This window comes from Misgurnus anguillicaudatus, unplaced genomic scaffold (assembly GCF_027580225.2).
Source record: "Misgurnus anguillicaudatus unplaced genomic scaffold, ASM2758022v2 HiC_scaffold_32, whole genome shotgun sequence".
NCBI classification, from domain to species: Eukaryota; Metazoa; Chordata; class Actinopteri; order Cypriniformes; family Cobitidae; genus Misgurnus; species Misgurnus anguillicaudatus.
This window is the reverse complement of record NW_027395282.1, coordinates 314,467-329,488: the sequence shown is the minus strand read 5'-3', so window position 1 is coordinate 329,488 and position 15,022 is coordinate 314,467. Positions and strand designations below refer to the sequence as shown.

Here is a 15,022-nt window from a genome sequence, read left to right as displayed (position 1 = left end):
ATTATCTCCCTCTCTCATGCTATACATGCCCGCGCCGCGCACGTGTTTTGTAGTAACTCTGTGTAACAGTAACATTGTATGCTGTCATATTTCTGAATTTGCGAATGACGCGAATCGGGCGGCGCAATTGCCGCGAAAACACGCTCTTTTCCCTTTAAACACGTCTTCGCGCAAGTTGAAAATATGCAGCTCAAGCGAAAAAACTCAGAGCAGCTTCAAGAACGAGCATGCAGGATCTTTTGACATTGTAGAGGAGAGAGAGAGAGCGAAAGAGAGAGAGGTAAGAATGGTGCCCACGTTGAGAGAACTTAATAGAATACTAAAGTATGTATGTCATTCATCTAATTACAGTATGTTAACTGGATAACACTGAATATAACTCATTGTATAGTTTAGTAAAATAATGTATTTTGATTACACAAATCAAACATATAGTGATTGTTTTACTAGCTGCTGACCAGCATAGGGAATCTCTATGGCTAATTTCTAAGACATGTTGTTGATACAGTACTGTGTGTTGTACCTTTTCTTGATAATTAAGTCTTTTGGGGTAGCATCTTATGCCTAGAATTATTCAAGGAGGTTGATTCTTTTAACTTCCTTCAACGTTTGATCAATTGTGCATAATGGCACATGCAACAAATGGATATAGGGTGTCAAACTCATAATTTAAGGCGCTCTTTTTAAAATATTTTGGATCAACCTCTGACACAGATTTAAAGCTGAAACTTATCAAATCCTATCAGAAGTCCAGAATGTCATTGAAACACACCAGTGACTTTGCTGTCATCAGGATTAAACATGTTACCCCTCGAAGTACCCCTCCCCACAGAGCTCCCACATAACAAATCACAATTTAACCCCTGTAACCCAACCAACCCCCCCCCCCCAAAGATGTAAACCTAGGGGAAACACTGGGGCCTATCGCCTATCGGATCGCGCAGTTCGGCAGGAAGTCAAACACACCAAATATATAGCCTATGTATATCCGTTTCAACCCGCTAAAGTAGCAAGTGTAGCATGCTAATGGTTAGTGCTTCACATCTAAATTATGACTAAAAGTTTGAAATGTCACAAAACCATGCTGTTACGCATCCTCACGCTATTTTTAGTGGGTATACGGAAATCCTTGACAATTCCTAGTGGGTATGCGGCGTAGTCCTGTGTACCACGTAGACTACACCAGTGGTTTTCAAACTGGGGGTCCGCGAGATGGTGCCAGGGGGACCCCAGTTTTAAGACATTTTATGAAATACATTGATTTATCATGAATTCTTTGTAATTAAACCTAACAAAATAAGGCTACTAACCAAAAGCACTACTTTTTTGTATAATTTAATGTTTTTTTATTAAAATGTTGAGTTTCAGTTTTTTGTCACAATTTTTTTTTTGGGGGGGGGGGGGGGGGTCGCGAAGGAATGCACGCTGAAAAAGTTTGGGAACCACTGGACTAAACATACATTTGCATAAAGCATCTATTTGTCCAAACCCATGTTGATTACAACATTAAAAACTTTGTTAATAATATTGTTTAATAAAAAATGTTAATTAAGGTAAATTTAAAAATGGATAAAAATGTCTGATTAATTTGCGATTCATTTAGATTTAATATTTTAATCGCTTGACAGCTGGTAATTAATTGTGAAAAGACAACAGAAGAAACATACCGGAAAGAATAAAATGATCATCGTCGTCAAAATCATAACTGTCATCTTCAGTGTGATCTTCCTCTTCTGTAGGTTCAGTTTTTATTTCTGTAGGTTCAGTTTTTATTTCCGTAGGTTCAGTTTTTATTTCCGTAGTTTCAGTTTTTATTTCTGTAGGTTCAGTTTTTATTTCTGTGGGTTCAGTTTTTATTTCTGTAGGTTCAGTTTTTATTTCTGTAGGTTCAGTTTTGATCATCATGAGGTTCGTGCAGTCGATGACTTTGACTGAACAGATCTTGAGATTGGTCTGCAGGATCTGCTGCTGTTCTCCAGCGTTACAGACAGAATCCAGAGACTCTGTGGAGGTTTGATCAGTAGATTCATCATCCTGTAAACCCTCATCAGTTTCTTCTGATTTACAGCAAATTACATCCATCTCATCTCTCAACAAACAGAAGCTAAAACTGATGTAAACACAGCGGCTGATGCTCGTGTCTCTTCGTTCTTCTTCTTCTTCGTGTTTATTGGCGGTTCCTCGTACTCTTATGTAGGGCATTAGCGCCATCTTCTGGATTTAATTTTTTCTCTTCATTGGTTTTAACGGCGGCTTGTATTCACAGTGTGACACTATATTGCCATCTTCTGGAGATGTTTATCTCCTGCACACAGTCACCTCAATTTCTTGTCACAAGTCTCGTTTTACCAAACAGAATAATCACAAATGTGTAAACCACTGTTAAATATATATTGACATATATTTTAAATACATATTTTCAAAATATATAAAAACATGAAGCTTCAAACTGATGTTGCATGTTTAAATATGTTCATATATGTTTCAACATTTGTCATGGCTGAAATTATACATCATATTTTAATCAAGTCAGTTACTTTTTACTTCTATAATAACTAAATACTGGCTTACATTGTCATGTTTATTCTCTGCTTTCGTAGCTTAGCCTACACTACAACCCTATTCATAAAACTAAACACCTAAAGTAGGTAAAGTTTGAATGTAAACAAATAAGATGGCACTTGCCTACCCTTTCTAAATAAACATGAAAGCAGCTGGTAAAACGTCTGTGTTTTCCCTATTTAAAGACTGTTGCATGAGGAGTTATACCAGTAAGTATGGTGCCACAAAATAAAACTTTTTTTTGTACCATAGGAATGAATGGGGCTAGGCTAAATGCTAACACATTCACAACGCGCTGTACAGTGCATGCATTGAAAAAGATAGGTATGTATTGATATGGCAAAATGGTAGACTATTCCTTTAAGATTAGACTCCAAGCTTTGTAACTCTGCACATCCCTGTTAAGGGGGCTCTTTAAATTGCTCTTATTGCTTTCTTGTTTTAGTATTATTTTATTTCTCATTGTTTTATTACTTGCATTCTTTTTATTTTTCAGCACTTTGGTCAGTCCTGTACAGTCCTTAGCCAGATATCATTTGCAATTAAATGCTGATGTCTCGGCGGCTAGGGTGGCCATACGTGCCATTTTCACTCCAAGCATCCTGGACAGGATTTCGGGTGCGTCCTTCAGACTGCATGTGTCATCGAGGTTTAATATTTCAAGTTCTATTGCAATAAAGCAACTTTGTATATCATTTGCTCTATGGGTAGTATGTTCACACAGTAAGTGTGCAGTGTGGTTACTGTGTCCCACACATTGTGATCACATTATGAGGATCTTGTGAGCTCATGGTGACTTCACCGAGAGATTAAATTGTTGACTGAGATAAGACAATAATCCAAAACAAACATCAAAATCAACACAAAATGGGTCACTGAGCACATAATGAAACTTTGACCAATGAGTCCTCTGACCTGAACTCTGTTGAAAATGAGAGGAGTGAATGGAAGAGAAGCAGCACCATCATACAACCAAATGTTTTCCACACTTTCAATTTTTTGACTACATTATATGAAATGGGCTTGCCAGATCTTTTGTACTAGACTCAGGTCTGAGTGTATCTGGCAAGACCATGACAGTACTATGTTCTGTGTGGGAACACGTGTTTTCATATTATGTATTTGTGTCACGTGTTCCCAGTGTCTTGTCACTTTCACCTTACTCCCTTATGTACTCGTGTCTTACGTAATTAATTATGTTCACCTGTTCCCCATTGATGTCGTGTCTTTATAATGCCCTCTGGTTTTCTGTCGTGTGCGCGTTCATTGTCTGAGGTCAGAGTTTCATATTATCCGTGTTTCTGACTTCTGTTTCTGTGTTCCAGTGCTTTGTTCCTGTTCCGTGTTTATTTACCTGTTTTACCCCCACGTGGGTTTTTGTGTTCAATAAACCTCCAGTTTAGTATTTCAGTTGTGTCTGCGTTTGGGTTCTCTTATTGTTAAAACGTATCGTGACAAAATGAACGCGCCCAATTGAACCCAGCGGACTAGGCAATATGCAGTGTGCGTCGGACCCGGAGTGGTGGTCATCTATTTCTACTCAGACCCTTTCCGGCAGTAGTTCTTTTCCACCGCAAAAAGAACTTCCCTTCAGAGACTATGCTCGGGCGGTAGAGAGCAGTAAGGGGGTGTTACCCGGAGGTTCTTGCCAGTGCTTACCTGGTGGCCGGGATGAACGACCCTCCGCCGATTCGGGAGCGAGCGGAACTTCTTCATTTGCCGTATTGGGACTTGGTTGACCGTCTCGACCGCCGACAGCAACCACAGAGATCGGCCGAGACGGTCGTATCCAGTTCACCCACATCCAACCCGAGAGGCCTTAGGACCGGGGCGATCAGGCTGGGGAGGTCGACTCCCGTCCCTCCGGTGCTGGAGACCACGCCTGCTCCAGAGATTCCTTCCGCGTTACCGGGCTCCAGAAGGAGGAGAAGGAAGACGAAAGCTGTGTCTGAAACCGCTCCCTATCCACTATATAGTGCACTATATCGGGTGTCGGCCATTTTGTAGTGGTGTCCGAAACCTGAGTGAACAACTTCATTCCCTACATTCATTCACTACTTTTTACCCACAATGCACTCTGATTTTGAGGGTACATTCGATGTACACTCGTTCACTCATATTTCCCATGATGCAACGGGAGACGAAGGCGTAACTTGAATCAGCTGAAGGATACTGACAGTAAACACCAAACATTTAGGTTTATACACTTTTGTTACTTCTTGTTGTCAGTTATTTTCTACTTTTTGAAAATAAACAAATGAAAAATAATTGCGTTATCTTTTATTTAAAATCTAATACACATTTTTATTAAACAATAAATAAACAGAAGTTAATAAATATTATAAGCAGTTGTTTTGCTCTCTTTATTATCAACTAATAGAATAAACATGACAAATGTGAAAAACAGTAAGAAAGTAAACTTTTCCATTTCACAGCACAATTAATAAAGCCACACAGGTGTTTTTGATGAATCTCTGCGACAGCTCTGACGCATGATATTTACGTCAGTGTCCGAAATCGCTCACTCATTTTCATTTGCTTCTTTCCCATATAGTGGACTCAACTGTCATTCCCCATATAGGGAATAGTGAATGAGTGAACGAGGGAATGGTTTCAGACACAGCTGAAGGGTGCTTCGGAGTCGCTGACACTACCGGTGCAGCCGGAGACACGTCACCCGCCGGCGCAGCCGGAGACACGTCACCCGCCGGCGCAGCCGCCTGCGCAGCCAACTGCGCAACCCGGACCACGTCACCCCTCTGTGTTTCAGCAGAGTTTTGGGACTCATTGTTTTCATCCCGGACATTATTCCCATCCTGTTGTTGCCTCACCCCCCCTCCCTTATTTGTTATTTCTGTTAAATCACCCCAACCCGTTTGTCACTTATGTTTGTTAACCATTGTTATTTATTGTAATTTTGTCATGGTTGTCTTCTGTTGTTCAGTCTCTCGTTCCTCGTGTTTAATGTTTTGTTTTGTGACGTCTAGTATCCGTCTTTTAAGAAGGGGGTACTGTCATGGGCTTGCCAGATCTTTTGTACTAGACTCAGGTCTGAGTGTATCTGGCAAGACCATGACAGTACTATGTTCTGTGTAGGAACATGTGGAGTCTTATAGTATGTGTGGCTTCCACGTGTTCCCAGTGTCTTGTCGCTGTCATGGTCTTGCCAGACCTTGGTGTAGATTCAGGTCTTATTTCAGAGGGCAAGATTATGGCAGCATTGTGTTCTGTGTGGGAACACGTGTTTTCATATTATGTATTTGTGTCACGTGTTCCCAGTGTCTTGTCACTTTCACCCTACTCCCTTATGTACTCGTGTCTTACGTAATTAATTATGTTCACCTGTTCCCCATTGATGTCGTGTCTTTATAATGCCCTCTGGTTTTCTGTCGTGTGCGCGTTCATTGTCTAAGGTCAGAGTTTCATGTTATCCGTGTTTCTGACTTCTGTTTCTGTGTTCCAGTGCTTTGTTCCTGTTCCGTGTTTATTTACCTGTTTTACCCCCACGTGGGTTTTTGTGTTCAATAAACCTCCAGTTTAGTATTTTAGTTGTGTCTGTGTTTGGGTTCTCTTTTTGTTTAAACGTATTGTGACAATAAAAGTGAGAAGAGAAATGCTATTAGAAGAAAATTAAAATCAAATTATAGCAGCACCTACAAAATATATCTTTTCACCTCATTATCATTAGGATGGAGAGGAAAAGGTACCAGAATAGAATGATACAGGAAATCACTACAATAGAATTTCCTCAGTGAAGGCCCCTGCCCATCAGATAATCTCTAACCCCACATACATTTACCAAATCTGCTGATGCTGTGTTTGCCCCTCTGACATTTACATATTAAGCTAACTCAACATTTGGTTTGTTTTAGCTCAGTAGAAACAGGAAATTTATGCACACATGCACAGCACCTGGAGAAAATGGGGTTCAAAATCAAACTGGAAAAGAGCTTTCTTACCCCAACGGAAGGTGCTTTTAAGCATAACACTCTTCTCCAACAGGGTCACACCAGAACACGTGCTTATGGTGAGATATTGCTCAAGGCAAACAATTATTTTATTGTTGATGTAAAAGCACAGGCTGTGTCATCAGCTCTTGTGTTCAGTAGTCAGGGAATTGATCAGGGAGTTGGTCATTTTAAGGGGTGTCTCAAAATACTGTCATAGTGGTTGCATGTGTTTGTTTGCATGAAATGAATGTCATTAACATTATAACATGACTTTTCTGAAATATTAGGGTTATGGGTTTTTTCAGGATATATATATACAGGGAGTGCAGAATTATTAGGCAAGTTGTATTTTTGAGGATTACTTTTGTTATTGTACAACTACAGTGCTCTTGGTCAATTCAAAATGTTAACAAACCCTCAAACCTGAACATTTAAGTAGTAAAAGTGAAATTTTGGCTTTCTTAAGAGAATATTTCTATGTACACCATTATTAGGCAACTATTAGTGTGCATAATTATTAGGCAACTAAATGAAAAACAAAGATTTTACCATCTCACTTGTTTTTTTTCACCTGTTAAAGTGAGAATAATAAACAAACTCTACATTTACAAAAAAAAATTAATAAAACAATAAAAAATAAGAAAATATATAAACTCAGTGACCAATATAGCCACCGTTCTTTTCGATAACAGTCACAAGCCTTCCATTCACGGATTCAGTCAGTTTCTTGATCTGGTCTGAACCAACATTTTGTGCAGCCACAACCACAGCCTCCCAGACACTGTTCAGAGAGGTGTACTGTTTACCTTCACTGTAAATGTCCTGCTTAAGAAGGGATCAAAAGGTCTCAATAGGATTTAAGTCAGCTGAAGAAGGGGCCATGTCATTAGTTTTTCATCTCTAAGGCCTTTACTGGCCAGTCATGCAGTGGAGTACTTTGATGCATGTGATGAAGCGTTGTCTTGCATAAAAAAAGTCTTATTGAAAGATGCAAACTTTTTCCTGTACCACTGCTTGAAGAAAGTGTTAAGCCAGGGGCTTTGTTTTAAATCCCCCACCCTAATAGAGCTATCTGAGAGAGGTTTTTAGGAAGCTTCTAAGGCATTACAGACCCAAACAAAAAAATGTGTCTACGTCACATCACAGAACAAGGATAAATACTCCGTTCAATCATTCTGTCACCTTTAAAAGAGTCAAGCTGCACTTTTCCCAATTACAATGACAAACATTGAAGTAATAAATAACTGTGGCAGGAGAATTAATAAGCAGAGAGTCATCTCAGATAAGAAGGGTTTGATGTTAAAAATGCAGACAGATGACTGGGGATGATCTTTGAATACATAATAGTCCTGCTTTGCTACTGTTCGGACGCTGTTCGGACGCTTTTACTTGCGCTCTGTGCTTTGCGCTTTTGCTTTTTCGCTTTTATCTTTTGATTCAACTACCAGCAGTTCAGCACAGTGCTCAAACTAAACAATTGGGCTCTCAAACTAAAACTACAAATTCCTGGAACTATATTGATATTTGGAATATTCAACAACTTGGGGTTTCTATCATAGCAGTCTACCAGTCTGCTATTGCCGGCAGCTGACAATCCTAAAACAGGACAACACAGCTGCCCACACTCAAACAGAAGAAAAGAAGAAAAAATGCCTTCTTTTGGATCTCAATCCACCTGCTGCTCAAACTGCCACAGACTTTTACAAAAGATTGCGGTTCTCGAAACAAAGTTACTTGTGACGCTGCCGACCCTGCCAGAACATACAGCGGAGCTTCATCGTGGTCCTTCTCAACATAAAGCTGGTGAGTCCTGTGAACCTAATGCTTATAAACAGGTCATAGTGAGCTCAGAGAAACCTAAAGTAATTGAAGACACAAACCGATGGCATAAACAGGGTGCGAGACCCAAAAGTGCTCAAGACATTAGACTGTCACGAGTGTCACAAATTGCTGCATTAGCATCATCTACCCCAGATATGGGTACAACTCGAGTAGCCAATATTGGTATTCTACCACCCCCTGTACGGCTTGAAAATAGATTTGAAGCACTAATGAGTTTGGGGGAAGAATCCCCAAATGTTAGTGGACACAGATCACATAAGTCAGTAGCTTACAGAGCTAACAGACGCTCAATATCATACAGGCAGCGGCGCTCCGCTCAGACAGCAGCCGAGCCAAACACGCTGATAGTGGGTGACAATATTATCAGAAACTTTGAAAGCAAGGCTACCCGTACATACTGTTTTCCTCGTGCAACGGTTTCTGATGTTAACAAGGAACTTGGCAACATTCTGATGAAACATAAGTCTGTCAGTCGGATTGTCATACATGTGGGAAAGAATGATATTCGGAAAGAGCAGTCTGAGCTCCTTAAGGTGGATTTCAATGAACTTTTTGAAACACTTGCAAGACTGAAAGTTAAATCTTTCATCAGTGGACCTCTCCCAGCCCGGGGAACAAATATGTTTTCTCGGCTACTAAGTTTAAATTCATGGCTGCAAAAAACCTGCACCATGAGAGGACTGAATTACATTGACAATTTCAATATCTTCTGGAGCCAAAGGCAACTTTTTAACACAGATGGTATCCACCCAAACAAACTGGGTGCTAGGTTGCTTAAAGACAATATCTTTTTCTCCATGCATCATCCATCAGCTGAGTGTGCCAGTCCACTACTGAACAGCGGAAATGACCACAGGATTTTACACCAGCACCTGGATGGACATTCAGAAGACAAGGATAAAACTCTGCAGTCACAACTACTGTTCACAGACACAGCTCAGGCTGAGCCCTGCCCACAGACCTCGCTACAGCTGGATTGTGAATCAACACCCAAGGACGTTTCTGTTGATAATGACCCGAGGAATGATAACACTCCCTCCCAGCCTTCAGGAACACCAGAATCACAGCTGATGTCGTCACACTCTCTCTCCCTCTCTCCAACATCACCACTTCTGGGCTTTTCAGAGAAAATGGAGAAACTGGTATCTGCTGGAACAAAGCTCTCCCACTCTATTGCTGCGAGTCCCCAAATATCAACCAAGAAACGGCGGGCTCCTCAACCACCAAAGCCTTCGGGCCCAGCCTGCCCTCCCCCTCCATCTGAAAGAGCACTCCGACCTCTGCCTCAACGTCAGGGACCACACCAGCCCTCATCTGCAAACAGCACTGGTAACTGATGTGTGTTGGGTTCCCGCTACGTCAGCAGTAACAATCATAAATATTTTAAGAACAAGCGGGTGCCCGATGTCCCTTTAGCTTTCCCTATCTCTGTCCTGACATGTGATAGAAAGATGAAGGCCGTCTCCAGCCGCACAGCAATTCTATCTAATCTACTGCCTATTATACGTCATTCTGAGATTGATACAGTGCCAAAACCAGTTACTGTTAAGTTAGCACTTCTGAACATCCGTTCACTAAAGAACAAATCCTTTTTAGTTAATGATCTTATCACCACCAACAACCTGGACTTTATGTTTCTAAATGAAACTTGGTTAGATGACAGCTGCAGTGCTACAGTCCTCAATGAATCAGCCCCACCCAACTTTACCTTTATAAATGTCTGTAGAGCTCTTAGAAGGGGCGGAGGAATAGCTGCTTTATTCAAAGATGCCTTTCAATGCAAGCAAGTGTTACATGGTGATTACCAGTCTTTTGAATATTTGTGTATTGCTTTAAAAGGTACACCACGCATTCTGTTTACAATTAATTTATAGACCTCCCAAATACACCTCAGCATTTGTTGATGAATTCACAGAACTTTTATCAACAATTTCCTCTGAATTTGATTATTTTGTTATTGCTGGAGATTTTAATATTCATATAGACAATGCAGAAAACAATGCTGCAATTGAACTGTTAAATGTTTTAAACACCTTTGATCTGACCCAGCACGTGCAAGGTCCTACACACAATCGGGGACACACTCTTGATCTGCTCATTAGCAAGGGTCTAAACATTTCATCCACTGTAATCAAGGATGAAGCGCTATCTGACCATTTCTGTGTTTACTTTGATTTATTGATCTGTCCTGCCACTGATGCTAGATCTGTCTATGTTAAAAAAAGGTTCATAAATGAGAACACCAGTGAGGTATTTATGAATGCTATATCAATGTTGCCAAACATATCGGCAGACTCTGTTGATGTTCTCCTTGAAAACTTTAACATAAAAGTTAAAGATGCCATTGATGGTATAGCTCCAGTAAAGGTCAAGGTGATCACTGGCAGACGTAAAGCACCCTGGAGAAACACAACAGCAGTACAGCACATGAAAAGAACATGCAGAAAAGCTGAACGTATGTGGCGGAAAACAAAACTTGAAGTACATTATAGCATCTATAAAGACAGTCTTCGTGCTTTCAATGTAGAACTAGGCACAGCTAGACAGACCTTCTTTTCAAACATTATAAACAAAAACATAACCAACACTCGCACTCTTTTTGCTACTGTAGAGAGACTAACAAACCCCCCAAATCAAGTTCCTAGTGAAATGCTCTCTGACAACAAATGCAATGAGTTTGCAACCTTTTTCTCTGAGAAGATCAGTAATATCAGAATGGCGATCAATACGGCCTCATATTGTACTGTGATCAGTCAGATATCATTGCAACAACCTCAGAAATTAGCCATTCTCCCAGAATTTGACATAATTGATATAAAAACCTTGGAAGAAACAGTACAACATCTTAAAGCATCAACTAGCAGCCTTGACACACTCCCCACATCTTTTCTCAAAAAGGTACTTAACTGCTTAGAAACTGACCTCTTAAAAATAGTAAATACCTCTCTGATCACAGGCACCTTTCCAGAGTCATTAAAAACAGCAGTTATTAAGCCTCTCCTAAAAAAGAGTAACCTAGACAAAACCATACTTAGCAACTACAGACCAATCTCAAATCTTCCGTTTATAGGCAAGATCATTGAAAAGGTGGTTTTTAATCAGCTGAACAAATTCTTAAACTCAAATGGCTATCTGGACAATTTTCAATCTGGTTTCCGTCAGCATCACAGCACAGAGACAGTGCTCATAAAGATAATAAATGATATTCGCTTAAACTCTGATTCAGGTAAAATATCAGTGCTGGTGCTACTAGATCTTAGTGCTGCCTTTGACACAGTAGATCACACCATACTCTTACATAGACTGGAAAACTGGGTAGGGCTCTCTGGGATGGTCCTCAAATGGTTTAAATCATACCTACAAGGAAGAGGTTACTATGTGAACATAGGTAACCATAAATCTGAGTGGACATCCATGACATGTGGAGTCCCACAGGGTTCAATTCTTGCACCGCTTCTGTTTAATTTGTATATGCTCCCACTTGGTCAAATAATGAAAAAGAACCAAATTGCTTACCACAGCTATGCAGATGACACCCAGATATACTTAGCCCTGTCACCTAATGACTACAGCCCCATTGACTCTCTATGTAAATGCATTGATGAAATTAACTGTTGGATGCGTCAAAACTTCCTCCAGTTAAACAAAGACAAAACTGAAGTCATTGTATTTGGAAATAAAGATGAAACTCTCAAAGTTAACACATACCTTGACTCTAGGGGTCTAAAGACACAAAATAAAGTCAGAAATCTTGGTGTAATTTTAGAGTCTGACCTTAATTTCAGTAGTCATGTGAAAGCAATAAGCAAATCAGCTTACTACCATCTCAGAAATATTGCCAGAATTAGATGTTTTGTCTCAAGACAGGACTTAGAAAAACTTGTTCATGCTTTCATCACCAGCAGGGTGGATTACTGCAATGGACTTCTTACTGGGATCCCCAAAAAGACCATTAGACAGCTGCAGCTCATACAGAACACTGCTGCCAGAATTCTGACCAGAACCAAAAAATCTGAGCACATTACTCCAGTCCTCAGGTCCTTACACTGGCTACCTGTTACATTTAGAATAGATTTTAAAGTATTGTTACTCGTTTATAAATCACTTCATGGCTTAGGACCCAAATACATGACAGATATGCTAACTGTATATAAACCTAAAAGATTACTCAGATCATTAGGATCAGGTCAGTTAGAAATACCAAGGGTTCACTCAAAACAAGGTGCGTCAGCATTTAGTTATTATGCCACCTCTAGCTGGAATCAGCTTCCAGAAGAGATCAGATGTGCTTCAACAGTAAACACTTTTAAATCTAGATTAAAAACACATCTGTTTAACTTTGCATTTACTGAATGAGCACTGTGCTGCTTCACACTGACTGCACCTTTAACTCAAGTCACTTTTACTTCTGTTTTACTCTTTTTAACATTTTAAAGTGTTTTTATTAAAATCACATTTATTTTCTTTCTAAATTCTCATGTATCTTTGTTTTTATTGTGATTTTATTGTGTATCTATTATTTTTACATTTTCTTTTTTCTCTTTTATATATTGTTTTCTCATTTCTATGTAAAGCACTTTGAATGACCTCTGTGTATGAAATGTGCTATACAAATAAACTTGCCTTGCCTTGCCTTGCCTTGCCTTGCCTTGCCTACATGCTGTGTTTTTGATAAACTGAACTTTTTTGGCACGAGCAAATAAATTAATTTTTGTTTGGCCCCTGGAACGTTTTGCCACTACAATCTAAAAATTCTGCCCATTTCTGTCTGTCGGGAAATCACTAAATCTGTACTCAAATATCAACTCTGTTATGAGTTTTTACTTCAAATCAACAGATCAAAGATAAAGAGAAGAACAGTAGACAAAAGACAAAGTGTTATGGAATAAAAATGGTTTATTGAATAATCTTAGTTGTATTCTCAATGATCTGTCTGATGATGTCGATTGTCGGATTAACTTTGTCTGACTAGAAGCAAAGATTTATCAGGTGTTGTTACACAGACAGTGAAAATTTACTGTTCATGACATTAATACAAACCTTGAGATTGATACCATTTGAGACTCACATCAGCATTAAAAGACAATACAGCTCATAAGATTTAAACAACAAAATAGAATAACTAAATACAATGAAATGAAATTAAATGAATATAAACTAAATGTTTATAAAATAGAAAAGAATAATAGAAATAAGAATAAAAGTAAAAGATAAATAATGCAATATGTAATAAATGAAATAAAAACAAATAATAAGCTGGACATCTGAAAATGGGGTTAAGGCACAAAGCGTACAGGCATAAAATGCAGTCTTGATCAGCGACATCTATCTGCCAGATGTGATATTGCTCAAGGCAAACAATTATTTTGTCCTTGATGTGAAGGCACGGTTTGCTGCTTTATCAAACTGTCTTCTTTCATGTTAGCCTTTCATGTAAGAGATCAAAGAAAATACACACGAATAAAATATATATCTTAAATGCAATGTAAGTTGCCATGGATAAAAGTTTATAAAGTGGATTAAAAAAATGTTCACTGCTAAGACGGCATAATTTAAACTTTGCACACGCACGCACGCACGCACGCACACACACCTACTGAAGGAGAAACAGCCAATCAGAGCAGAGCTCAACATTATTATTCATGACCCTTTCAAATAAGGTTATAATCCTAGGGTTCTTACAGGAAATCTCAAAATGTTTCTGGTCAACTTTTGCATTTAATAAAGCCACACAGCTTCTGTATAGATATTAGCGAACAATAATATTTCAATGCATTCTTTGAATGAACTGATTAATGTCATTCATAGTCCAGTGTCCTCTGTCTCTTTGTTCAAACAATGTGAGGTAAATTTAGGCATTGAGATGAATGTTAGAAGTGTCCAAATCTACCTGAATACAACCTACAGGACTCTAATTAATGGACTTTTCTGAAATATTAAGGTTATGACTTTTTTCAGGATATGAAAGAATATTTATATCACAGCACTTATATATTTGTCAGTGTGACACATTCAATTACACTTTAACTCTTAGTCTTATGTGTCTTAACTTTGAGAGACTCTCTCTGCACTGCTCTCGAAACTAAAAATCATGGATTTGATCAACTGGTCTCTCAACGCAATTGACACCATCTTCTCGACAAGAAGCTTGGGTTCGGGGGAACCTGTCTGCCCTGCCAGTACGTTCGCAGCTGGCTACACGATGGACGCATGGGAGAGGGGGCGGGTCGTGTGTCTGGCGGCTCTTTCCGTGGAGGACATTGAAGATATCTACCTATTCGGAACCATGATAACATGGGGCTTGCTGACTGGATTATGCTTTGCCCTGGTTTATCAAGAAATTAAGAAGACGGTGACAGCTGCCCAAAGCCCAAAAAAGCTGCTCGGGCCCCGGGATGATCGAAGCAGTGGGCAGAGCGGTCAGCACTCAGGCTGGGACTATTAACCGCATTTTGGATAACAACTTGGAAATGACCCGCAATATGGATAACATCAAGGAGATGCTCACGGATTTGAAAAAGCTGATGGACCAGAATGGACTTAGAGAGTAGTTGTGTAAAGGAATGCGGCTACTTGCCCCAAGACCAAATAATTTCAATCTTATCTGCTTTCCGCACCTCTTATCCAGCCTTGGCCAACTCCCCCGGAAGAGCACTGCAGAGAGACGC

At 39.6% G+C, this 15,022-nt stretch overlaps 1 protein-coding gene and 1 long non-coding RNA gene across 2 annotated transcripts in view; both read right to left on the bottom strand.

Moving 5' to 3' along the window:
• Nucleotides 1–15,022, bottom strand: part of LOC141363124 (uncharacterized) — a 127,609-nt gene that overhangs the window by 53,914 nt on the left and 58,673 nt on the right. The gene's annotated exons all lie outside the window — the stretch shown is intronic.
• The window catches only part of LOC129453961 (uncharacterized), a 64,186-nt gene that overhangs the window by 7,062 nt on the left and 42,102 nt on the right, over nt 1–15,022 (bottom strand). The window contains 1 exon segment of the mRNA XM_073865681.1: nt 1,668–2,214. Coding sequence (XP_073721782.1) covers nt 1,668–2,214 — 547 coding nt within the window.